At 43.5% G+C, this 26267-nt stretch overlaps 1 protein-coding gene across 6 annotated transcripts in view; it reads right to left on the bottom strand.

The window, feature by feature from the left end:
* Positions 1-26267, bottom strand: part of AFF1 (ALF transcription elongation factor 1) — a 104765-nt gene that overhangs the window by 28974 nt on the left and 49524 nt on the right. For 3 of the 6 annotated variants that reach the window (XM_051616587.1, XM_051616586.1, XM_051616590.1), the window contains exons 4-7: positions 6642-6686; positions 3901-3987; positions 3141-3177; positions 2716-2767 (exon numbers count right to left, since the gene is read on the bottom strand). In XM_051616587.1, the coding sequence (XP_051472547.1) occupies positions 2716-2767; positions 3141-3177; positions 3901-3987; positions 6642-6686 (221 nt within the window). Of the gene's footprint in view, positions 1-2715; positions 2768-3140; positions 3178-3900; positions 3988-6641; positions 6687-7221; positions 7390-26267 lie in introns of those variants that run through there. The other 3 variants (XM_051616591.1, XM_051616589.1, XM_051616588.1) reach the window with 3 other exon arrangements.

Raw genomic sequence — 26267 nt, 5'->3', positions numbered from 1 at the left:
GCATTTCCTTCAGAGGTAAGAGGATAATGCAAGGAAACACTACCTACATCTTCTTTCAAGTATGATTTAACTGTCTGCAATAAAAAGGATTGCCTTTTTCACCTGAGCTGCTGATAAATAAAATGCATCAGCACAAAAAAAAACAACCCTGCAACTACTTAATTAGGATCAGCAAGAACACTACAACTTTAAATGAGTCATACTTCTGCAAGGAAGACAAAGCCAGTTTCCCCAAAACAAGGTTTCAACAAATTGTTAAGTAGTCTAGTTAAACAAAATAGATCTGCTTTAATAATTTCAAGGCTTTAATTGGCTCAGAAGTTAATAGATGCCATGTTTTCATTTGCAGGACCTGTTCATTTGCAGCTTATATACACACCATCAATCTCCCTGTAAAGCTATTTAAAAAGCTCCTTTAGTGAGAGGAGCAGCACTAACACGAATATCTCTTGCCAAACAATCCCACTGAAAGCACAGGCTGGACCCTCTCTGCCAGCTGGGTTAAAGATGCATCACCAAGAATGACCTTGGCATCTCCCTTTCTAAAAGAAGGGCTACTTCCATTCCAGCACAGCCAGGTGCTAACTTCAGGGCTGTATTCAAGAATGAAAGCCATCTGGGAAACCCTTGCATGCTCTGTAAAGCTGAATGCTTCATTTGGGCACACAGATGCACCAGGATTTCAACCTCTAATTAAGCAGCACAAATGCTGTTTGTTTTCAGCCAGCTACACTTTGTAAGGCCAGCTACTCCAGGCAGCTGAATTTTCAGACAGTCACGTGTGCTTTGAACAGCAAAGAAAGCAAGGCCTGTTCTGCAAATGAAAACAAAAAACCCAACAAAAAGAAAGAAGGGGATGCATCGGTTCAAGGGAAAGACTCCATTTGGGACATAAAGCTAAGCCACCCTGCTCCTCCTGTTTCAACTGCCTCTGTGGACTGTGGATGCACATGTCCCAGGTGGATGAGCACTGGTTCTGGAAGTGCCTGCAAGAACACTGAACAGAGAGGGGACGCTGGCTAAGGACAGAGCCACATACCAGGCCACACTGACAATTTTGGACCTTTGGGTGAAGAAAGAGGAGTATTTTCAGATTCTTGTCTACAGTAAAAGTCTTCTCTCTCTCTTTGCCACCTGGACAACTGACTGAAGTGCTAGAGGGATTTTTACAAGCAGCTGAGAAGAGCTGAAATGAAGATGATGGTTGTAAGGTAGCTGAGAAAGATGGCCAAGCCTGGAGCAGTTGAAACTAGTCATTTTGGAATGACTCCAGAGAAGGGGACTCCTCCACCTCCCTGGGATGCCTGTTCCAGTGCTCTGTCACCCTCCTAGTCAAGTGTTTTTTTTCTCAGAATCACAGAACTGAACTGTATGAAAAAGTTTGTTTTACAGATCTTAGTGCAAAATTCTACAATCCCAACCAAGATGGAGAGATGCTCTTCCTCTCACTTGTGACTATCTCATTTTTGATGGGGGCTTTTTGTTGTGTTTTGGTTTTGGGTTTTTTTGTTCTGTTTCATTTGTTTGGGGTTTTTTTTGCTTTTTTGTTTGCTTTTTAATAAAATTGTTCATGATACGGAAAAGGAAAACAAGTGGATTAAGCTTTGTAGTCTGTAGTTTGCAGCCTTCCATGGAACAACATATCGTAGAGTAACATGAGATCTTTATATATCTCATTAACTGAGAGGCAATTAATGGCTTGGCAATTGCCAACACAGACCCCTCAGCCCTCCAGACACGGAGTTTATTACTCAGGGCTCAGAGCCTGTCAATGCAGCCATCTGGTCAGGTTAATCCTCAAAGACTGTCATCAGCCATCACAAAACCACTTTCAAGCAATTTCTGTAATTAACCTAATTAATAGATAACTGCTTTCACCTGCAAGGACAGTACCAAATTATTATATCTACCAACCTAAATTTCTTTATTGGAGCGATTAATTTACTAGTTGGTATTTCTTCCTAGCCTTGTAAAACTTCTGTAGTGATTATGCATAAACAAGTTATACTCAGACTTAAATTCTCAGAAGCTTTCTACTGAGAAAAACTATAACATGATAGGGAAAAGAAGAAATCTATAAAGAAAAGAAGAAATATATAAATATTATTTTTAAAAGCTACAGAAATTTAATCTTCACCCCACTTTGCAACTAGCTAACATTAATAGAATATAAACAATGTTTTTTAATGCCCACATGAAAGTTTTTTTTTGCTAGTTTGGTATTTTTTAAATAGAAATAGTATTAAGAACACACTTTTTAGAACACTTTTCCTTGGCCAATTTCAGAAAATTACACCGTATGATTGCTTTAAAATGCCACCCCTAGTTTTCACAGTTTTCATAGCTGTGGCTTCAGACCAGATTCAGTTGGTAGCCCTCATCATTTATGTCAGTTGAACGTATTATTAGTAGTTTAAACAGCACTAAATGTGACAACATGTTAAGCAGCCACAGATTAAAAGAGCAAAAAAAAAATCAATCTGGTACATGAATAGTTGAGGTTTTTTCCTTCAGTTTTGTTTTTAACACAGTCATCATAACCAGGAAACAGTCCTGTTTCTGTTGGTGAAAATTCCCTGCACTGACATTTTCTGAGAAAAATCAGACCGATAAAACCTTGATCTTCAGAATCAGCAAGTAAACCAAACTTGTATTCATTCCAGGTTCTTTTAAGTAACTGCACAGTAGAGATGGGAACCCAGTCTGGTTACTTACGATGTTCTTGGCTGAGAATTAGGCAGCGGTTTTGAAGGTGCATCATATTGTTCTGTAAATCAAAAACGAATCAGTTGGTTTTATTTGCCTCACTCATCGCGTATTTTACCCTACGAGCTCCAAGCATCAGATTAGAAAGTCACCTTCTCCCAGGACATAATTATTTGCCATTGAGATTATTCATCACTCCAAATGGGGTTTCCTAGTGAAATACTGTTTGTTCTCTCCTGAACTGCTGCCTTAATTTCTAGGGAATGAATGCATTCAATCTCTTAAGCATTTTCTAAATTCATCACTGTTCAACAAAGCACAGGAAATTGTGCTCCTTAATCAATGTAAATATTTGATGTTCTCCTCAATCTGGAACACACAAAACTATCTGTCAATACACACTAACAGTGTGTTTTCTTTGGGTTTCTACTTACTGTGATTCTGTGCTACAGATCCAACGTACTGGGATTCCTAGAAGGGAAGAACAAAGTGCAAATTGAGAACAAATCAGCTCTCTCAACAGCATCATATTGGTCTTGCTGTAATAAATACATTAAGTGATTCGTCAAAGTATGACTCTGAAGTGTCTAACAGCCCAAGCTGGCCTGATGTATCTTAGCATGGACAGAAATGATAAGTGCTCCAAAAATGTGTTGCCAGCACATTAGTGGTATAATATGCATTTTTAAAGAAATATTAAAAAAATATGTATAAGATCTGCCAAACACTTTTGTTCAACACAGTCAGCAAAAAATGTTGTTGACAATAAAGATAAAATGTTTTTATGCTGCAACAGACATGAGCTGCTTATAATGTTTCTGAAAAGCTGTCACATTTGAAGCCCACAATTCTAGCACCCCCACCTCTGGCTCAAACATCTTACAACTCTAAAAATACAAAGCTTACTTAAAGGCAATAAAAAAGAGGCAGGATAGTTATGCTACCATATAGACCACTCAAAAACAACAGCTCAGAAGCACAACCTGATCTACTTCTCAGTAAAACAACACGTTGCAAGCAGCTGTTGTACAACTTGAGATCAACTGTGCTTTAATTTATCTGACTCCTGCTAAAGGTAATCTCTCCTAGCAGCCTTTATCTACGAAAGGGGGATGGAATTGTATGAGAACACATGGAGGAGCCAGAAAGCTCTCCTCATTTATCAAAAGCCCTGGCAAAAAGAGGGTGTTTTACCTTTGTTGGGAATGGAAATTTGGAAGGCTCTGCTGTACTAGGCGTATGAATAGCTGTCAGGGGAGGTGGCCATGAGTGGGTCATTTCCTGGAAAGACATTGAGAGAAGCAGCTTACAGGATTTTTGCTGATACACACAAGTGAAGTTCAACACTTCAGAGATTCATATGGATTAACCAAAAAAAGTTCTCGTCGACCTGATGGTAAACCCAAGAGATGGTACTGCAGTGAGAAGCCCTCCTTGGAGCACAGCAGCCAGACCAGGATGAGGACTTGCTCCTTTTCTGCAAGCATACCTGCATCATCCAAGGAACAGCAATCTCAGGGAAGCTTGTGGAGAGTTCAGTACTTACTGTGCTTGCAGGAGTAGGCCTCTGACTTACAGCTATCACAGTTAGTAAAGGGAAAAGCAAATAAAATATTCCGTATATGAGGAGCTCTGGGGCTTTCCAAAGCACACCACCTTCCTGTTACAGATATCCCTTCACAGCAACAACACCCTGAAAGCTTTTCATAACTCAAGGAGACCGGGCAGGGAGCTCTGACTGCCAGTCATTCTCCATGCCTGAAGCACTGCTTTTGCACTGACCCACCAAGCTGTCTTTGCTGCAGAGCTTCAGGACATGGTTTCAAACCAAAGGAGGAGACTGCCCTATGTGCTGTGTGTCTTCAGCAATCCTTCTGCCCTGTTCCCCTGCCCTTACTCTCAGGGCTGTCATGACCAGGTACCAGCTTCTTGGGTTCAGCTGTGGTCCAGGTGAAAGCAGAGCATGAAAACCATGGTCATGGGAGGAGGGCTCAGCAGGTGAGAACAACTTCCAACCTGCCTCTTCTGGCACCACAGCTGGGCCCAGATGAGCATGCTAAAGCCTTGGCTTGCACTGCAACAAGCACACATGAAAAGCCTAGCACAGACAGGGGTCTCTGGCTTGAACATACACTAAAATACCTTCTTGAAAGCGAGTTAATCTAGATGAGGACTTTGGGGAAGTTGGGCTCAGAAATTCAGAAACACTTGGCTGAAATCACACAAGACAGATTCTTCTTGGCACCTAATCCCCAAGTGTCAAATCCTGATGAGCATCACAGTCACTGCCAGAAGTGAATTCATGTGGCCTGCCATCCTCACTGCCTTTCCAGGAATAGCTATCTCAGGGTTTTCCCCTCAGCCCAACATAACAACTCAACATTCCCATCCAGAGTGGCTGTCATTTCAACCATTCCCTGCCAGCTTCCTGAAGAAAAGCAGCATGAAGAGTAACACAACAGTAGCACTTTGTCCAGCTCAGAAATTTAGGAATTATGTTGATGCTGAATGTATCTGATAGCAATCATGTACCACACACAGATTGCTCGGGGGCTTAAAAAGAAGCTGACGAGGAGCATGTCAGGACAAAGTACATTGTTGTACTTTGGGCACCAAATAAACTGAAGTGTGAAAACCTCTACTGTGTCATACTTTATAAGGGCCATTTTTTCATCAAGTCAGAAACATGAAAGTTTCCAAGTGTCCCTAGTTTCCCTGTCTATTAGGAACAACATTAAATGCAGAGATTTAGCGGGGAACGAAACAACATTGTCACCTCCTGCTCTGCAAGCAGGGGTCAGAGCAATCTACAAGGGGTTCTGTGCAGGAGCTAGAAGCAGCCTGTAACTAACCTGGGTAACCATTCAATTTCATTGTTACCACCCCTGCCTGCTCCCTTCTCACCTCCCACGGTGCAGTTCACTGCTCGCTTCATTCACATGCAATCTTCCAGTACAGGATAAACTGATGCCCTGCACTACACCTGCACAAGCTTCCCTGTGGGAGCTACAAAAATAGCCCTATGCCTCACTAACAAGAAAGAAAATTGGGTATGTCTTGCGAAACAAAGGGAGGCAGCACTTCCAGGAGGAGTGCCCATGCTGCAACACCAACCAGCACACAGCACAACTACCTTTCAGCTAAAATGCTGCCCCAACAACAGCTTCTTCAGCGCAATAAAGGCATGAGTGAGGGAACAGTGAGGGAAGCGAATCACAGAACGCAGACACCTCTGTTAGGACTTGAATGTCTCAGAATAACACTTGACATCAAGGAACTGCCTTCTCAGGATCAGCAGGCTGGGCCTGCAGATCACAGTGCACTTTCACACTGTGCACAAGAGCGAATGGCTGACACTCCCTCAGACCCAGCTCCCGGGAGCCTGTGCACTGCTGACAGAGCCAGCCCTGACACAAGGTTACGAGGGATGGTTTTGCATCTGAGCTGGCTGAGCTTTGGATGAATGGGCTAGAAGGACAGTGAGGGAGAAGCAGCCCAGCAGAGTGCCATACACAGGCAGGTTGGAAGGATGCAGGTGCACGCTGCCATTCAGGACCATGCTGCTGAGGCTGGCTGTATGGGCAGGAGGCAGCAGGTCCAGCACCTCTGGAGGAAATGCACTCAGTCATGGCAAGTCCCTGACTTGACAAAGGAGCAGCTCTGGGTGTTCTGGATGACTCCTCAGTCTTGCTGTTGGACGGCACGAGACCGTATTTCACTTAGATGGGGACAGAAAGATGGGTCTTACACCTCCAGCTGTATCCAAAGCTAACTTTTACCTTCACTTCTCCACAGTGTACCCGAAAACACACGTTCAGTGATTGCTTGTATTCTGCCAGTGGATGTTGCAGAGCAGTATTTTATTTCCCCACACACTATTTTAATGCATGCAAAATACAAGCAAACACAGAGATCTATTCTTTAAGAGCACCTACCTTCAAAATTTCTTCAATGGAGTGGACATCACTGGGGAAGGTTTGCTACAACAAAAAAGAGGGAAGCAGCATGAGTTTGTTTTGTTTTTACCACCTGACATGTGACAAACAGATGCACTTACCAAACATGTTCTTACTCACAGTTCTATAAATTTCATGGGAGTTCATTAATAATAAAAAAGAATTGAAAGCCCCCTCCGACAAGGCAGTTAATAATGCACTTCTACAAAGCCTGTTGTTTTCAAGTCTTTAGCAGAAGATATATTCTAAGACAGTGTCTCCAAACAACATCTCTTGAGAAAATCACATAAAGAGAAACAGAGCACAATGGTGCTTGTTCAGCTGACAAGATTTCCCTTGTTCTGTGACGTGTTCTTCTATTCACTCAGCAGAAAAGGAAGCCAGTATAAAGCCCTAAGCTTGGAGAAGACCAAGTCTTAACTGGAGGAATAATGGAGGAATAATAACTGGAGTCCTCAAATGCCAGCTCTTGGACTCAAGGGAACATCAACTGCCATTAAAAAACAGGAAAGCAACACAACTGTAACTTCTGCCACTCAGAACAGAATCTTGAACGTACCACCAGGTAGGAGTGACACAGTGATTTCTGGAAAAGCCTGCAGACAACCTACATCTGGATCCAGGAACTGCCCCTGTATGTCCCCTGCCCATTTTGCTGCAGCCCAGGCAGTGACCACCACATGCCTGCCTGGCAGGGTCCGGGACTCTCCAATGAAAGCATGATGAGGACCTCTGAAGGGCAGCCAGCTCCCTCCTGGTGCCCTGGCTCTCCACAAATGCCTCCTGAAGAGAACCAGAAAACAGCCACGGCAGCATCTGCAGCTGCCTTCAACCAAGCTCACAAGCCCAGGCACCAAGAAGCTCTGGGGAAGAGTAAAAGGCAAAAGCAACACTAATATTTGCCAGTTATGCAACAACCAGCAGACACTGCAGCTTGTGCAAACACACAAATGGGCTTTCAGTGTATCAACAAAACCCCCTTACTGACTCCTGGCCTCCAACAAATTGGCATCTCATCTACTAGAGGTGAAGAGGTGAATAGCTACACTGAACAAAGAGCATCTAAGACCAGCTTCTTGCCTCTGGACATGACATTCATTAGAAATGTTTAGCAACTGGTATAAATGCCAGGAAGACATTTCTCATGTTAAAAGAAGAGGGTAGTGAGCTACAGTGCCCAATTAGAAAGATCTTCCCCAGGACAAAGGAAACAGCAAAACAAGCAAATACTTTGATGAAGTAAAAAACCTTCATCCTTAGCACTGTCACAGAAAGGTCACTCATTTGTTTGCTATGTGCTGCACTATTTATTTACATTGGAAGGAAAAGAGGAGATGAGGAACCTCATTTCCCTGCAACTTCATTTGTCTGTGTCTACACAAAGTCCTCATGCAGGCAGTGCTCATTTGACAAAGATTTGCCTTCTCTTCAGAAAATCAAGCACAGATACCTGCTTTTGACCTTATACCCCCAAGACAAGCAGAAGCTGAGCCATGGCCACATGAGTCACAGGGATGAAAGCAATGGATCTAGCAAGGCTTGCAGAAGCATGGCACACCAGGCAGGAGGAGAGGGGGTGAGCAACCAGCAGGGAACTTCTAGCACACGGCAAGAGATCAGGATGCTTCATAACTTCCAGTGCCAAAAATGATTCACTCTTTTTCTTCCCAAAAAGCTTAACCTGGTAGTTCAACCACCTACTTTACTTCTTAATTTAATAGATCACAAACAGCAGATATGGAAACTTGCTTCTTGCTGTACAGAAAAGCAACATTCAACTAGCAGATTGCTTCAGAAAGCTCCTGAGATATCCCACAAAAGCACCAGAGTAAAAACCCTTCCCATGAAACAGATAAAGAACCAAGATCCTGCCTAGACAAAGTACTGAAAAACTCCTTCTCTATAATGGATCAATTGCAACAAAACAAAATCAGTTTGCTTCTCTCATTCCAGAAACTTGAGTTTTATGAGGTGGTAACTGATGACAAAAGCGGAATTCAATTAACATGAGAATCAGATAATATCTGCAACAGCCACTGTGGACCTCTCTTATCCTTGCCAAACAAATCACACCCCTTCCTGAAGTTTCTGCAGATAAGCCAAAGAGGCTTTGAAATTGATAAAGGTATACATACAATGAATATTGATAGTGGAATTGTCAGGATGATTTACTGTAACCCTGAAGGGCAGTGTTCAGTGACTGACTAGTGGTTTTCATAGGTCCAGTGGTTTAGTGGCAGCCACTTTCTTCTTTGTGGCACAAAATGTAAAGTAAAACAAAACCAGGACACTTAACAAGTACTGTAGAAGTCTGCACTGAAACACAGAATCATGTGATTCTTTTGGGTTGGGTTGGAAGGGACCTTAAAGATCATCTAGATCCAACCCCCCTCTCTCAGCCTGTTTCCAGAGCAGAGCTGCTCCAGCCCTCAGATCATCTTTGTGGCCTCCTTTGGACTCTCTCTAGGAACCCCATGTCCTGCTTAAGTTGGGGCCTCCAGAGCTGGACACAGCACTCCAGGTGGGGTCTCAAGAGAGCTCAAGAGGGGCAGAATCACCTCCCTTGACCTGCTGGCCACACTGCTTTTGATGAAGCCCAGGACACAGCACAAAGACCTCTATTTTTGTTAGGACTTTAAGACACAAGGTTTAAGTATGTGCTCTCAAAATATGTGCAACTCTGGAGACACAAAACATAAGGTATCAGGGATGTTCAGGACTGCTTTCATCTTCCTGCCAGAGCCCCTAAATAAGGACAAACTAAGAAGTCCATATCTCTGCTGGAGACTCTCCCTGAAGAGCATGGGTTTTCAGGCATCTTTTGTCTCTGCTCAGCTATTCTGTTGCACCCTAAGACTGAAAACCTGAGTGACACTTTCACTTTTAAAATGTGCAAGGGGCAAACAAAACTGTCGCCAAGAAATGGACTTGCAACACCCGTATCAAATACATGGTGAAACATTTGCTCTAGAGATTAAAATCACAGACTGTTCAGGACACGCACAGAAAATTTGTTTTCAGTGCCAAAACCACAACCTATCTGCTCGGAGCCATCTGACTGCACCTGGGAACCCTGTGGCCTCTTGGGCATGACTGTGACTCTCTGAGGCTGCAGCCCCAACCCTCTGGCCCTGGAGGGGACAGGCACACACCCTTTCACTCCATCCCTGCAGCAGTGTCCAAGGATTCCCCATCTTTTACCAACCTAAGCATCCTCCTGAAGGAGCTGGGTGTTTCTGCAGGTTGAGTAATTTTTTTGCCCATTTTTGTTTTCTCCTTCAAGTCACATCTCAGCTGTGTTTCAGCCTGTAAACTACCATTAAACCACAATTACCACCCAGCAGCAAGGGCTGTCCTTGCCAGTTTTAGGGCAAGGTTTAGGGAAAAGGAGAAATACAAAGTTGCTCAAAGAATACTTCAAAAAAGCCCTAAAGCCAAAGAAATCACTGCAATGAGCTCCACTGAGGACTGTAGGTGCCAAAGATCAAGTACTGCATGGTGCTGTCTATCCCCACTAGCATTTTTCCAGCCTTTACAAGGAGCTCTGGAACATACACCTCCCACACAACTTGACTGAAGCCTTGTGCATGACACTGACATCTGCACAATATCCACATTCATACTCCTTGTCAGTTTGGGAATGAGACAGACACCTTGGAGTGCCATTTACAACACACTTTGATGGCAGAGGTCAAGCACAATCACAGGACATGCAGAACCTTTGGGTCTCTGGGTTTCCATTTTGCTTTCTAATGGCAACATTCCCACCCAAACTGATGCTGTGCTTCAATAACAGCCACCCCTCTCAGCAACAATACTCATTTATGTTCCAAAAAGTCTAGTTTTGCTCAAGTAAAGACCCAGCTCCCTGTGATTTCACAGCCTCCAAAAGGTCTCTCCAGCAACATGCTCCTCTATTTACTGTCTCCCCCAGAAGACACTGCCAGAGCCAGACAAGCACATCCAGACACTCACATCTGACCCAAGACTCCAGCCCAGGTCCTCTACCACTGCAGGCCCAGAGACTCTGGAGAGGTTAAATAAATGCATGGAATTTGGAAAGAAATCTTATTCAGAAAGACAGAAAACTACTTTAAGAGAGCAGGCAGAAGGAACTGTCACATTTGTAACTTGCAGTGCTTATCCACAAAAATCCCAGGGAACTCACAGACTGTGTGACCTTTTTTATGCTTGTTACGTGACCCAAAATTTAAGTGACACATTTAAAATTATACACATATGATAACATATGATGGGAGCACAATCAGGACTGATGAATCTCCATAATCAATTTTACAAGGCTAATTTAACAGATTCCTTCCTTACTTGTGAGCTTAAAATGCAAGAGAAAGGTTCACAGACTTAGTTGGCAAAAGAGACACTTCATAATGTCAAGAATAAGTTTGGTTGTAAGGTTTTTGGAACATAAAGCTGGATAAACATAAAGCCAAAGCCATTACCTAAATTTTGACTACAGAAAAATTCAGAGACTACCACTAATGACTCTCTCAGTTACTAAAGAATAAATAAGATACTAAAATGGTGAGACACTGCCACACTCTCTTATTTTTATAGTTTTTGCAATACATACACTTTTCCAAGCTGCACAACTGGCTGATGAAGGCCAAGTAATAGTTACAAAACCACCTGCTTTTCATCACCACTAGTGACTTCAGGCAGGAAGAAAATCTCTATACAGATACCCATGAAAGTTTAAATACCATTTAAAAACAGGTACCATCTATTTTCAGAGGGTTTTTTGGAGGGGCTGGTGGTTCTGTTTTGATTTGGGGTTTTTTTGACAAGTAAGTTGGGGATTTTCATTTAGCACTTACTGTAGGTACAACACTTTGAAAATCTCTGATATGTGCAAGTGCATTGCCCAGATAATGATGTGGGGAGGGACAGGAAATTCAGAGTCACTTCAGACAACACTGTTATACTTGTTTGCCTTCTGGGAAAATGCTGTTGAGGAAGTTACTTCAGAGAGATTAACTGATTAATTCCTACAGATTCCAGCAACACCCTTTCTGCTCGCCTCCTCACACACAGCACAACAAAATCATGTATCCAGAAAGTCAATATATGGTTACAGAAAGCAAAAATGTATGCAAATACCACATGCTTGGGTGATAAATTTTAATGCAGCTTCTTTACCAAAGTAATAAAAACATTAATGCTTTCACTTGCTCAGAGCATAAGCAACTCAAAGGCTAGAGGCCTGCATGAATTACCATCTACATGATAACCTACTGCAGCACATCAGATAAACAGTATTTTGCTTTGCTGTGTAGCATCACTCTTCTCCTGAGGAAGTGAAATCATAGAACCATAGAACAGCTAAGGTTGGAAGGGACCTTCAAGATCATCAGGTTCCAACCTCCCTCCTGAGAGCAGGGACACCTCCCACTAGACCAGGCTGCACAAGCCTCATCAAACATGAACACCTCCAGGGAGGGGCATCCACAGCTCTCCTGGGCAACCTATTCCAGAGCCTTGCTACCCTCACCGTGAAGAATTCCTTCCTGATGTCTAACCTAAATCTACCCCCCTGTACCATAATGCATTCAATCACATGAAAAGGAGCCTTCCTTACGCTACTACTACAACAGGCCTGCAAAAAAGCACAAGTGCACATCCCTGCAAAAGAAGAGAGAGAGTTCTTAATTTAGAAAACAATTTAAGATCTGCACAAGCACTCAATTTAATCTGCATAGCAACTGCGTGACCAGACTCTCAGAAATACCTCTGAAGTACTTCTCTTCACGAGCAGTTCCAAAAACCCACACACTTTCATCAACACAAAGCTCTGCTCATGCCCTGAGCCTCGCGCAGCTCCATTAGACATGCTTAAGAGAGAGGAATAAGACTGGGATAAGAAGAAACACCCAAAAAACAGACTAAACTGCTTGAGGAACCATCTGGTACACAAGAGAGATGCCCCTCTGGCCGTGATAATATGTGGGTCAGACACCCAACTGCCAACCAGAAGTACTGCTGTGCCCCAGTTCGGAGTAACATGCCAAAGGGACAGGATCCACCCTCCTGGCTCTGCACTCCTTTCCTGCTGCCAGTTACACCTGCTAGACTGTCACAACAAGAGGGACTGTCACAGCAGCAGGGACCAGCAGCCTGCTCTTGGGTCTCAGCCTGATGGCCAGAGGGGGAAGGGGAAACGGAGACACTGGAAGGACCTCTGGCACAATGCAGTCAACAGAGCTGGGAAGCTCAAAAACTGGGCATATTTTTGAAAACTACATTTTGCCACAGACACTACAAGGAACAAGTAGTGGGCTTTTTGCTAGTGAGAAGGGCTATGAAAGGTTGCTTCTTTTTTTTTTTTTTTAAATGCTACTCCATTACAAATTACAGCACATGTTTTTGCCCCACTCTGCCACGGGTGCCAAGTGGAGCTGAAGGACCCTAGGCACCACACAGCTCTCTAGCATGGAAGTGGTGGGGGGGAGGGGGTCGTGAAGCTTTCTCTCTTGTTTTTAAATAGCTTGCCTTGTCAGGAGGCTGTGGCTGAACAGTTTCAAGCAGGCTGTCAAAAAAAATAATCTCCAAGAGAAAGTTAGCCATGCATTATTTCAGGAGTCACTGAGTGGCACCACTGAGATGCAGGGGCTCAAGCAAGGCCAGCAGCACTAACAGTGTATATAGATTGCACACAGGTGGGGGGCAGGGGGTCTGGAACAGGTACAGGCTGCCTTTCAGGCAACCAATAAGGTGTTGCAGAGCCTTCTGTTCTCTCTCAGCTCAGTAATTTCCACCCGGCTGCTTATTGCTGTTTACTTGCATGCCTCTGCTGCCACAGCCCATCTAGACCTGCCCCTCTGACATCCTGTGCTTCTTCATCTCAGGTGAAACTGGTGCCTGTAGATGTCCAGGCAGCACAGGTGAAAAACAGCTACAGCATGTGTGCATTCCATATGCTACCTGGTATCTCCTCCCACTTCCTCCTGTGTTTGTGTAGCTCAAATATGAAAGCTATTGCTCTTTCCCTTTTTCCAGACTAAATTAGAAGTAAGAAAACCTAAGCAAGAGGTGCAGCAAGGATGAGAGAAGCCAATTATGAGCTTCATGTCCTTTCTCTGTTTCCTAATGAGAGCTTTGCCACTGCAACTATCAGCAGAGAAGGTCACCTATTCTTGATATAAAAAAGGGTGACATTCACAGCTGCTGCACATTTAATAATATATTTTAATAATAATGTTTAGCTTTAAATTTATTATTTATTTATTACATTTATTTTTTCATGCCAGCTGCACAGGCTGTTGCCATTTGAATGCAAGGATGATCACAAAGTCACAGACGCATGAAGAGTGTGAAAACAACAGGCAGGACAAAATTGGACCATCCTGTCCTCACTTCACCCATCCGTGCAGGAGATCTTGCATACTAAGACTCTCACACAAGTCACGCTAGGGATTGCGTGCTCACTTGCTCTTCAAAGCAATTTTCCACCTGCATTTTTGTATAGTTAAAAATTCCCCCTCTCCATACTGTAGATAGAATCAAGATGCATGCACGCACATTTCCAAAATGACCCAGCCAACAAGCCTCTGCTACACAAGGACATGGAGCTCCTGGAGAGAGTCCAGAGGAGGTCATGAAGGTGATGTGAGGGCTGATGAATCTGTCCTATGAAGACAGGCTGAGAGAGTTGGGGTGTTCAGCCTGGAGAAGAGAAGGATCCAGGGAGACCTTAGAGCACCTTCCAGTGCCTGAACGGGCTCCAGGAAAGCTGGGGAAGTGTGCACAAGGACAGGTGTTGAGAGGATAAGGGGGGATGGATTAAAACTGGAAGAGGGGAGACTGAGGTGAGACATGAGGAGGAAATTCTTGAGTGTGAGGGTGGTGAGACCCTGACCCAGGTTGCCCAGGGAAGCTGTGGCTGCCCCATCCCTGGCAGTGTTGAAGGGCAGGTTGGATGGGGCTCTGAGCAACCTGGGCTGGTGGGAGGTGTCCCTGCCCATGCAGGGGGGTTGGATCTAGATGGTCTTTTAGGTCCCTTCCAACCCAAACCATTCCAAGATTCTATGGTTATGGATGCAATCATGTTCCCTTGGGTATTGAAAAAGCCTACCCCTTGTTCATCAAAACAAACACAGAAACACGAAAATTCACAAAGGTTTTGGCATGCTATCTTGAGGAACACTAGGGCACCAAACACACTGATGTTTCAATGTTTCATATCACAAAACAGATTAAAACAACTATGATACAAGGACAATCCAATGATCTGAAATCTGATTTGATCCATCCACCTTTTTTTTTTCTTTTAAAGCATGTGGAGACAAAGTTGCTTTCAGGGAAAGCTGAAGCAACAATTCCTAGTTATCTATTCAGGGGAGCATTTAACAGAACAAATATGAAGACTGTGTGAATCCATTTGTGATTAAAATCATTTCCAGTCAGGCACGATCCTGCATGCAAGCTTGCAGCACGGGTGGTCCTTAAGCATGTTTTTAAGAGATGTTTCTATTTTGCTGCAGACACAAGGGCACTTGTTCAACAGATCTCTTGCTTTCACACCCTCACTGATTCCCAAAACATGCATGGAGGGCGTGCATTTTTGCCCCCTTAGGAGGGCAAAGAAAAAATTTTTCCAACTCAACTAGCTAAAGGTTTATTTTGCAGATGGACAGCTTTCCTAACAATCTTTCCAACAGTACCCACTCAACTGGAGATGATTTTCTTACCACACACAAAAAAAAAAAAAAGGGGTGGGGGAGAGAAGGGGAGGGGGAACAGAAATGCAAAGCAAGACTAACTGGATAGCAATGCTAACAACATGATTGTGCCTGCGAGCTTTCCATTTTGATTTGTCTGGTATGATCTCTGCCAGCACTCAGAACAAACCTTACAGTAACCAGTATTTGTTTTATCAGTTCTGAATCTCAGAAGACACAGAAGGAACTGCTGTAAAGTAAACAGGAGCCTTGAGGCCAACATCAGCTCTGCAAGCCTTTTGGGGCAGACAAGCCAGTCAGCTGCCAGCAAAGTCACCAAAAGCAGGACTCTGCTTTTAAGCTTTTTGCCTCGAGTGGGAAGCAGGGAGGAGAAGAGAAGACAAAGCAAACATGATTTTGAAGCAGGAGCAGCTCTGAGGCTTAAGGGTGAGGTCTGATGGTGCAAGGAAGGCGATGCAGCCCTCCGTGGGCTGCCAGGACAAGCGACTGCATGGTCCTCTGGTCCCTGGTCTGCCACCCTTCCCCTGGCACTGGCCTGAAATAATCCAAGACTTAACCAGGCAGGACATATCTTATTTTTCTTTTGATCCACCTCCTTTAATCACCTGGCCACAGCACCAGATGAACAGCCAAAGCGGTGCAGCAAAGGGGGGGCAGAACGCGTTCCCACAAACACTCCGCAAACCCTGAGGGAGCAAAGGGCTTAATTTTACACAGCTTCCAATATCTGGCAAACATTTGGATCCAGAGCCAACCATCTACAGTCAGAACAATCTCTGGAAGCACACAATTCACAGGTACAATAGTGGTAAAATTACCATGAACTGCAGTGGAAACAGTGGTACAACTCTTTGCATTTTCCAAACCTTTCGTGCCTCTTACATTACACCTTATACTGCATAGCTTGAAAATAATTATTTCAAAGACTTCATGATCCTGGTATTTTAAATTTTCAAAAAGACACAAAGAAAAGCTTCCAAACAACAAAGTATTTTTTACTACCAGCAGAGCTCCTTTTCCCCAGATAACACACAAACAGGTAAGATTGTGTCTCGATGCTCCGTTTTCTTGCATGCACTGACCTTGTCCAAGGCTGATTTTGCCTCAGGACTCTGACCAGTGGATGAGGTTTTTAATTGTTTGCAGCTAAACAGACTGGAAACAAAAGAGAGGGATGACTTGGTTTTGTAGTGCAGGACACGTTGGTGAAATTAACCTCAACAGCTCTCTGGGGCATAAACTCACATTTTCACTTCCAACCCACAGGTTTTATCAGAATTCATCCCTTTCTAACATAATGTAACTTGTTCAGAGCTGGCATCACCAACCACCTAGAATCTTGGAATGGTTTGGGTTGGAGGGGACCTTCAAATTCATCTAGATCCAACTCCCCTGCATGGGCAGAGACACCTCCCACCAGACCAGGTTGCTCCAAGCCCCATCCAACCTGCCCTTCAACACTGCCAGGGATGGGGCAGCCACAGCTTCCCTGGGCAGCCTGGGCCAGGGTCTCACCACCCTCACACTCAAGAATTTCCTTCTTATGTCTAACATAAATCTTCCCTCCTCCAGTTTTAATCCATTCCCCTTTGTCCTCTCACTCCCTGCCCTTGTCCCAAGTCCCTCCCCAGCTTTCCTGGAGCCCCTTCAGGCACTGGAAGGTGCTCTAAGGTCTCGCTGGAGCTTTCTCTTCTCCACTTTGGCAAATCTGATTTCACCTACCAAGGGAGAAACCACATAGCTGCTGTCAGCTACCATGCCAACTTTCCCTGCCTTGCAGGTGGGTTCCTTGGCTCATGAGGGCTCGTGAGAGCAACCTGAAGTCAAAATCAAATCTTACACCAGTATCATGGGTGGAGGATCAAGATGAGTGAAGAGCCCACGTGCAAGAAGCAGAGTTAGGGCCAGTAAGATGCTGAAGGGACTGGAGCATCTGCACTGTGAGGAAAGGCTGAGAGAGCTGGGGCTGTTCAGCTTGAAGAAAAGGAGGCTAAGGGGGGAGCTCATCAATGCTTATAACTATCTATAGGGGGTGTTAGGAGGACGAGGCCAGACTCTTCTCAGTGGTGTCCAGGGACAGGACAAGGGGCAAGAGGCACAAACTGGTGCACAGGAGGTTTAACCTGAATATGAGAAAAAAAATTCTTTACTTTGAAGGCACCAGAGCACTGGAAGAAGCTGCCCAGAGAGGCTGTGGAGTCTCCACCCCTGGAGACATTCCAAACCCACCTGGACATGTTCCTGGGTGATCTGCTCTAAGGGATCCTGCTCTAGCAGGGGGGTTGGACTAGATGATCTCCAGAGCTCCCTTCCAACCCCCACCCTTCTGAGATTCTGTGACTTTCAAGCCAGTTGGCTCCTCTTCACAGGGGTTGCAGAGTCCACAGCTCTGGGAACAGAACAAGCCCCAGGGGTTCTGCAGAGCTTCCTGGAGCCCAGCTGGGAGCAGCAGCACCCTGGGAGCAGAGGGAGAAGAGGATGCAAAGGGCACGTGGTTAACCCAAAGCACACATACATCAAAGTCAAAATGATTCAGATCTGTAACCTGCATTTGTCCACGTGTGTTTTTGGAAGAAGATAGGAAAGGAAAACATTGCTAGCACAGCTGCTGCAGACTTCTACAAACCACAGGAGAACTGACTACACAGGGGAAACAGTGACACTGATGAAGAGCAAACCAAAGCAGCAAAACTGCATCAAGAGAGGGGTGCAGGCAAGTAGCTGATACAAGATTTTCTTCTGATTTCTTTCAGGTCCAGGAATTTTAGGGGGTAGGGTTGTTATTTTTTTATTTTTATTTGTTTGGTTTTTTTAAAGTTCATACCCAAAAAGTACTAGCAATTTTAAAAGGAAAAATATGGAATTTGAGACAATACAGGCTAAGATGAGTACGTTTTTATACCATTGCCTGTGAGCTCTGGGTTAAGTACATAACAAATCAGATATAAGAATGTGCAAAAACTTTGAAACACACTGTATTTTAAGGATAAGACCATCCCTCCCCTGACTTCAGTGCAGGAATGCTTGCACTGATTTAGGTTTTCCTTGGTGCTTATTTTGTATTAAGCTCAAAAACATGTATTTCAGAAAATGACAATAAAAAGGAGCTTTTATCATCTAATCCCCAAATCTTTGTTCATCACGTTTAAAATCTCAGATTGTACAGAGCTGAATAAGTCCATCTGACTGGCTTCATAAATTGTAGCTACAGGTTTTAAAGGTCATTTTGCTATGTAGAGTATTACCTGTGTTTTCACTACTCTGAATTAACGTACAGATACAATTTGGCAGGAGAGCCCCTGTAAGCTGCTGTCAGAGTACAACAAGCCTGTGATAAGGGAAGGCAATTTTCTCAGCAGGTTGCTCAAGACTAGGATTAATCTTCACAGGAGGTTAAACTTTACCACAAGACATCTTTTTTAGCACCGAAGAAGAAACGAGTAGCTCATTGCAACAAAAACACAATCACCGCAACAAAAAAGATACAAGAAAGTGGAAGAGAGAGGGACAACGACAGGAAATAAAGCACAAAGAAAACTGCCTCAATTCAGAAAAAGTTTGCTGTCAGACTATCTTTGTGGAAAGAGAGGAAACCGTGGTTCTAGTGAAGTACTAACCAGGCACTGCACACAAAGCTGTAAAAAAATATGTTTGGGGATGCACTTGTTTGAACTGTGTTCCAGCTTCAGGTAACCAGCTAAGTGGGTTTAGTCATGAAGGATGAGCAACAAGAAGCAGCACATCCTAAGTCTCCTCCTCTCACTGACTTAGTATTGAAATGTAATGGAGCAAGGCTGGAATAATTCCCAGCAAAGCAAAGCTAAAGTAGATGTGGTTGCCATTGCTTCCAGCATTCAGTTTCACTTTTACATTTAATGAAAAACAAAACCTATGTTATTTACTTTTTGCTTTATGCACGCTCAAACAATGCTGAGGTAGCACAGAAACGTGCAAAAGGGCTGTCCCTCATCCAGCAAGACAAAAATCTTCAAAGTTACATTACAAATGTGTTTGTTTTCACATCTGCTTTTATACTGCTTGCTTTTGACACACATAGTAGACTACAAACCCCATTCACCAGTCTCCATGTCCAAAGCAGCCTTCTAAAATAATTTCTCTGGCTGCTCCTTTAGGTCCTCCATAGGCATCAGAGCTTTTCCAGCAGTTTGCACGTAGCTCCCCTGTGGATGGTTTCACAATCACACTTAACCCTTTTTGAGTCCATCCTCCTCCATCCCAAGGCAACACCAAAGTTATTCCATGGAAACAAAGCCCCAGCACCAGCCATTCTCCTGCTTCTGCCCCAAGATCAACTCAGCAGCTCAGCTCAGCTCGGAAGAGAAGACAGCTCCTCCAGCCTGACACTGCAGGTTTGAAACCAAGTTAAACCATTTTCCATGAACTTCTACTCTTGTTTTCTTCAGCTGACACTGGATGATCCTGGCAATTTAAGCATTTTACTTAAAAATGCTCAATAAACAGGTTCCTGCGTGGGTGCTGGGAGGAAATAAAACATTCTTTAAAGATTTTACGTGCTTTTCTAACTCTGAGAGGGATTATTTTGCTCCATCTAAAAATAAATGCATGGGCCTCCTTCTTGTGTTCAACAGTCTAAGAGGAAAAAAAAAAAATCTACACTATTTTCCTTTGTCTGAGGGAGCAAAGGGTTTTATGCTTTGGGGGAGTGGACTGTTGGTATGTTTTAATAAAGGATTCTTTAAAAATCTTGTGCTGCTGAAAGAAATTTGTGCGTCCCTTGTTAGTCTTCATTTAATAATAAAACTAAAACTGAAATCCAAACAATTAAAATTAAGTGCAGCATTGCTTGCACATAGCCATGTAGACCAGAGAACTCCAGCCAAGACGAATAATTCCACCAGTGAATTGCTCTAGACAAAGATCCTTCACACAAAAGCACCTCCCCATTGTAACCATCATCTGCATAGTCCCTCTCAATAATGTAATTTTGAGCCCTGGATCCTGCGAAACTTCATCTACTGTCCCCTTAAAGTCTCTCCAGTAAATAATTTTTAACACTGCTTAACATGGATCTGTAAGTCATGTGCTAGTGTCCTTCATGTTCTCTTCAGAACAGCCTCAAAGGTGTCTTTCAGTCTAAGTGCTGAAGACATGAAAAGCACTTCAGTAAGTGCAGCAAGCCATGTTGTCAGGTATTTCCAATACCACCTCATGGCAATTTAGGCTATTAGAAATATTTTTTACAGTATCTGGAGTAGCCTGACTTGCAACCTGATCCAGAAAAAAATCACTGCAGCTGATACAGACCAAGGTGTACAATAACCATTATTATTAGTGGGAATGTTGTATCCAGGCTAATACTTACATATGTGCAAGCAAGACATCAACTATAGCAAAGCTATTTGAAAACCACAAAGTGCCATCACTAAACAAATATGGAGCACAAGTTAGGAAATTCAAATGTTGGGGTATATACTTCAAATGTTTCAAGTTTCTCAGAAGCCCTGGCTTCACTTCCTAAAGTGATTTAACCATTTAAGGGCCCATGTTTTGCTGGAGATCAGCAGGAATTAAGGTGTTAAAAGCAAAGACCATTTTGCAAATAATTTCTGTTTACTTAGATCCAAGTGTAGCTATTTTTTGGTGGTTTGGGGTTTTTTTATTAAATAAATCTGTGCATTAAGATACTTGTTAGCAACATGAGTGAGTACAAAGGATGCACTTCAGTTCTCCAATTAGTTGCTTTAACCCAAAGTATCCAGCAATACTTGAAAACCTACATGTGTAAATTTCTACTCTTTCCCACCCCATTCTTGACCATCACTGTCTTACTAATGCTCAGGGTCTGTGTCACAAACCCCTGGGTATTCATACTGGAAATTACTTCCAATCACAGAGGAACTACAGTCTTCAAAAGCAGGTTTACTGCTAATGTCAGCTCTAATTCTGGCATTAGTATGGTTTCTCTTCCATGAAAGCAACAATGTAGGAGGCATTATTTGATAGCAGCTAATAGATCTCATTTCCAAACCCCCTAATGTGAGCTTGAGGAATCATTTGGCAGTAAATCCTGATCTTCATTTGAGTTCAACAAAAAGGTAAGAAAACAGTAACGACATTTGTTAAATCCATCAAGGAAACTGGGGTTTTTAGTGATGAGGTGTCCTGTGGTTCTGAAGATCACCTCAGATAATTAACTGCTGCCATCTCTCAGAAGTTTTTTCCCTTTCCAAACATCACTTTCCCCTTGGAAAACTAGCTAAGGTAGATTTATGATGGCAGTGGTGACATTTGATGCACTTCCCCTTCATGAGTCAGTAAACAAGACTTGGAGATGCAGGCTCTTGCACTGTTTTCATACTTCATAGGACAACTTTTCTGAACCAAGACCTTTTATTTATCCGTCTGTTTTGAAGAGCACCATGTCACCTTTCTGCATTGCCACCTCTGCAAAAAAAAACATTTGAAAAATAAAGGATTTGAAGAGGCAGGCTGGAGCCTGGAGCTTCAGCCCCAAGCCAGCACCCAGCACAGCTCTGTGCTGCTGCCAGGAACAGACCATACAACTCTATCCTTCAGCAAGCAAAGTTCTTAACTGAGAAGAAGCCTAGGTGCTAATTTTAAACCTTAACGGAAATTTAAGAAAGATTTTTCAGTGCTTGCAAACTAAGAAACTTAAGCTCTGGGGAAAAAAAAAGAGCAGGATATCCTTTTGCCTGTGAAAGCAACTTTCACCATTGTTTTACAACTGACCTGAATGCAAACAGAGTATTTCCAGATCTGATGTGCTGGGGTTGGACAGCAATTACTAAGTCATGTATACACAGATTAAAGCTGTGGTCCTCGAGATGAGCATCAAACAAGTCTCTTAGAAAGCTCCCCTATCTTGCCACAGAAGACTGGAAGCCACAGCAAGTCCTGTCCACCAGTTACCTGGTCAGCTTTTCCAGTATAAAAAAAACCAACAAACTCTTAGGTTTTAGAGTAACTTAAATTTTCAGGTACAAAAACAGTGTCCAAGGCTGACAAGGCCTGCTCCTAGGAAATCATTATTACTCAACTGAACATGCCAACAGACACTTCCAGCCTCTTCTCAGCAAGCAGCTTTGGAAAAGACTTAATTACTTGTGGCATTCATTTCCAGATTTTCTGTATTACTGCCTCAATGCCTATACTTTCCCTCATACATAATTGCTTATATGATGTCAGTATTTGAATGAAAGGTACCCACGAACCAGTGGCAAAATGCTCAGACCATCGGAAGTACTTCAAGGATGTGAGAAGGCAGGTTAGTAACTTTCAGTCATAAGATGGATCAGGCTCAACACCGTTTTGTACTGCAACTTATGTCCTCTCAGGCAGACTTTCTACATCTGGACACTTTCACATGCAATCCCCAACCTCCTGCCAGCTGGACAACCAAACACTTCCCTGTAAGCACCCAACAGAGGGCTGTGGGCTACAGGATTGTGAGGAAACACCAAAGGAAAGGGTAGGACATACCCAAGGGGTTAGTGCTGCACAGCTACACTGCAAACAGGAAACACAGACTAGTTTGGGTTGGAAGGGACCTAAAAGACCATATAGATTCAACCTCCCTGCAAGGGGAGGGACAGCTCGCACTAGATCAGGTTGCTCCAAGCCCCATCCAACCTGCCCTTCAACATTTCCAGGGATGGGGCAGCCACAGCTTCCCTGGGCAACGTGGGCCAGGGTCTCACCAGCCTCAGACTAACAAATTCCTTCCTCATGTCTCACCTCAATCTCCCCTCTGCCAGTTTTAATCCATTCCCCCTTGTCATCTCACTACAAGCCCCTGTCAAAAGCCCCTCCCCAGCTTTCCTGGAGCTCCTTCAGGCACTGGAAGGTGCTCTGAAGTCTCCCTGGACCCTTCTCTTCTCCAGGCTGAACGGCCCCAACTCTCTCAGCCCATCTCCAGAGCAGAGCTGCTCCAGTCCTTCGTGGCCCTTCTCTGAATTTTCTCCAGGAGCTCCATGTCCTGCTTTTATTGGGGGCTCCAGAACTGGACACAGTCCTGCAGGTGGGGTCTCACGAGAGCTAAGTAGAGGGGTTCTGCCCCTTGACCTGATTCTCCCCCTCTAAATACCACTGTGCTCCTCTTCTTGCTTTTAAGATGGAGACATGCACAGTATCATTGTGGTAGCACAATTGTTGTATCAGCAGAGAGGGAAAGGAATGGACCTGACCCTGCTCTGCAGCCCAGCACTTGAAGGAGGCAAGGGAAGTCAGCCTGTCCTCTCCACAGGAAAAGCACAGATGGTGTTCTTTCAGCACACCCAGCCAAGGATTAACAAAGCAAAACTGCAAATAGACAAGCAACATGACAGCCAAGAGCACCTTCAGTTAAATGCTTGCTTCAAGTGAAAACATTAGGATGAAAACACTGCACCTTTCACCTTTAACAAAACAGATGGCATTCAACCAAGTCTGAATTACCACTTGCAACAGCAATGAGCTGACAGGCTGATGAAAGAAACCAAAATATTCCTTCTAGAAGGAGGAGTAGGTTGGAAGGATCCAAATCTGACATTACTTGGTCTCCTGTTAACATTAATTCATCCTCCAAAACCTTCATAAACCAGTTACTCAAAATGCAATGTGCATAAGGCATATTTAAAAAAACAAACAAACTAGTGCTCTTATGTCGTGTTTAAAAAACTAAAAAATACTACAAGCTTTAAAAGAAATATAGTGTTAATAATAGTGTTAATAAGGAATCATTCCAGACATTGTTTATTTTACCCTCCCAGTGTGTTCCTTCTAGAGACACAGAGAAATACTTGTAAATACATTCAGCAGTTAACATTTGAAATTGTGGGGAAGTGCTCACTCCCTGCTTTCTGCAGGTTTCATCTCTAAACTTCAGAAATGTCTTCCTTTGAGGGTGCTTTATTTAATTAAATGGTGCATATTTGAATTTAGGCTCTGACTCAAGAGGAATAAGTTCATTCGAGATTCTGCTGACACAGAAACTTCATGTTCTCAACATCTTTCAAGAAAAGGGAGAAGTATTTGCTATGTTATCACTATTCTAAATTCAAACAGTGAAAAAGAGACCTGAACATTTTTGTTTTATTTTAATGGATGTTTTCATTTTTTTTTTTACTTAATGAAGCTTAACAAACCAGCCAAGGTAGTACTTCTGACTGTGGCATAATCTAAGCTACACAGCAGTGCACTCAACTGCTACTATTCATCTTGAAAGGAAAGTGCACATCTGGATAACTCACCCAAACTGGAGTCTCTGGTTAAAAATTAGTCCACAAGTTCAGTACTATGGAGCTCTTATTTCCTTAGTAGCCATGACAAAAATCACACTAGTTCTTTCCTCCTTTCATTCAACAAAAGCTCCATCTTAGTAAATTCAGTGTCCTGGAGAAGCAGGACTCACAGAAGGCAGTAATGCCTTCTATGAGATGAAGGCAGTTGTGTGAAGGAAGGGTGCAGAGGACACTTTCTAGCATCAAGCCCTTGCTGGATCTGAAACAAATGGTCAGTCATGTCCATAGGCAGCTGCAGTTTGCTTTCTGTGTGCTTGGGTATGTGCAAAGGCATCTGGGCTGACAGCTCAGCCTCTCTGGGAAATGCAGCCAGACCTTTTGCTCGGAGCAGGATGGCCTGTCAGGATCATGTCTTCCAATATTTGCTATACTTCTCTGGGTGTAAAAGAGCACCTCAGTATCTAAGGACACTTAAGAACCATTTGACCGGCTGAGCAATTTGGCAAGAAAATATAACACTGCTAATGCAGCTTACAAAGATAAATTAGTGTGTTGAATTAGCAGGAAAACACAAAGGTAGGAATATCACCTTTTCCAACTGGGAATTAAAATATTCTGCTGCTTAGACAATTATTTAGTGTTGAATTGTTTTAAGTAATAAATGCTCATAATCATGATGATGAAAACTGGCAGCTAAAGCTTGGAAGAGAGGAGGATATCCAAGATACTTCAGACAGCAACATCAGCAGACATCAGTGAAAATGAAAAATGAGACACGAAACTTGGAAGCACAGGAAAACCACACAGGACACAAATAAGAGAGGCATAACTGAGAGCAAACAGATTATGTCAAGTGGTACATCAGGGCAAGAACACCAATACTTTCTGAATGTCATTTCAAAAATCAACATGCTTGTTCAGTCAAGCTTTGCAAACAGTAGAGCATGTCAGCCAGAGATGATGGAATTCACTGGTTTAGTACCAACCACCAGCTTCAGAAGCAGCTGGTGCTGGAGTCTGCAGAGGTCCCCAGACACAGGACTGCTTGCAGGGAACTGGATTCCCACTCTGATTCCATCCCTAACAAGGATGCCAGAGCAGTGCTTTAGCCAACATCACTGCCTCAAGGTGACAGGGCTTACATGCTGCCTTCTTTGGTGAGCTCTGGCAACCTCCTGCCACACCAGGTAACGCTGGGAATCACTTCTGCAATACTGGACTACACCAGCTGCCCCCTCAAGTTACCCATCATCAAAACCACAGGAACACTTTTCTCCCCTTATTACTCATGCTCATTGAAAACCAGAGAGTTGAGCACTACTTCATTGTAGCAGTTTCTTTCTGCAGCACCTGAACGGGGCAAGAGCACTGCAATCACAACAGTGCCCAGGAAGCAAGGACAGCATCACCAGGCTCCTTTTAGCATGCACCACTGTGCTGATGCAGACAATGCCTGTGGAGCATCCTTCAGCTGCAAAATGGCCCTTCCACTGTGGTGCACTGGTACCCACTAAAAATCCTGTGAAGTAAAAAACGAAACACAAAGCACGTGCTCACCATTTCCCTTCACTCAAACACCACAAAGAATCAGATCAAGGACCAGAAGGTGCTCAAAATAGCATGAGGAGAGTATTCATGTGGTGCTCAATGTAGGAAGACTGATCTGTGTTTTACTCCTGAAAATACAT

Source organism: Apus apus, chromosome 4 (assembly GCF_020740795.1).
Source record: "Apus apus isolate bApuApu2 chromosome 4, bApuApu2.pri.cur, whole genome shotgun sequence".
Taxonomy (NCBI): domain Eukaryota; kingdom Metazoa; phylum Chordata; class Aves; order Apodiformes; family Apodidae; genus Apus; species Apus apus.
This window is presented reverse-complemented; position numbering and strand designations above follow the sequence as displayed.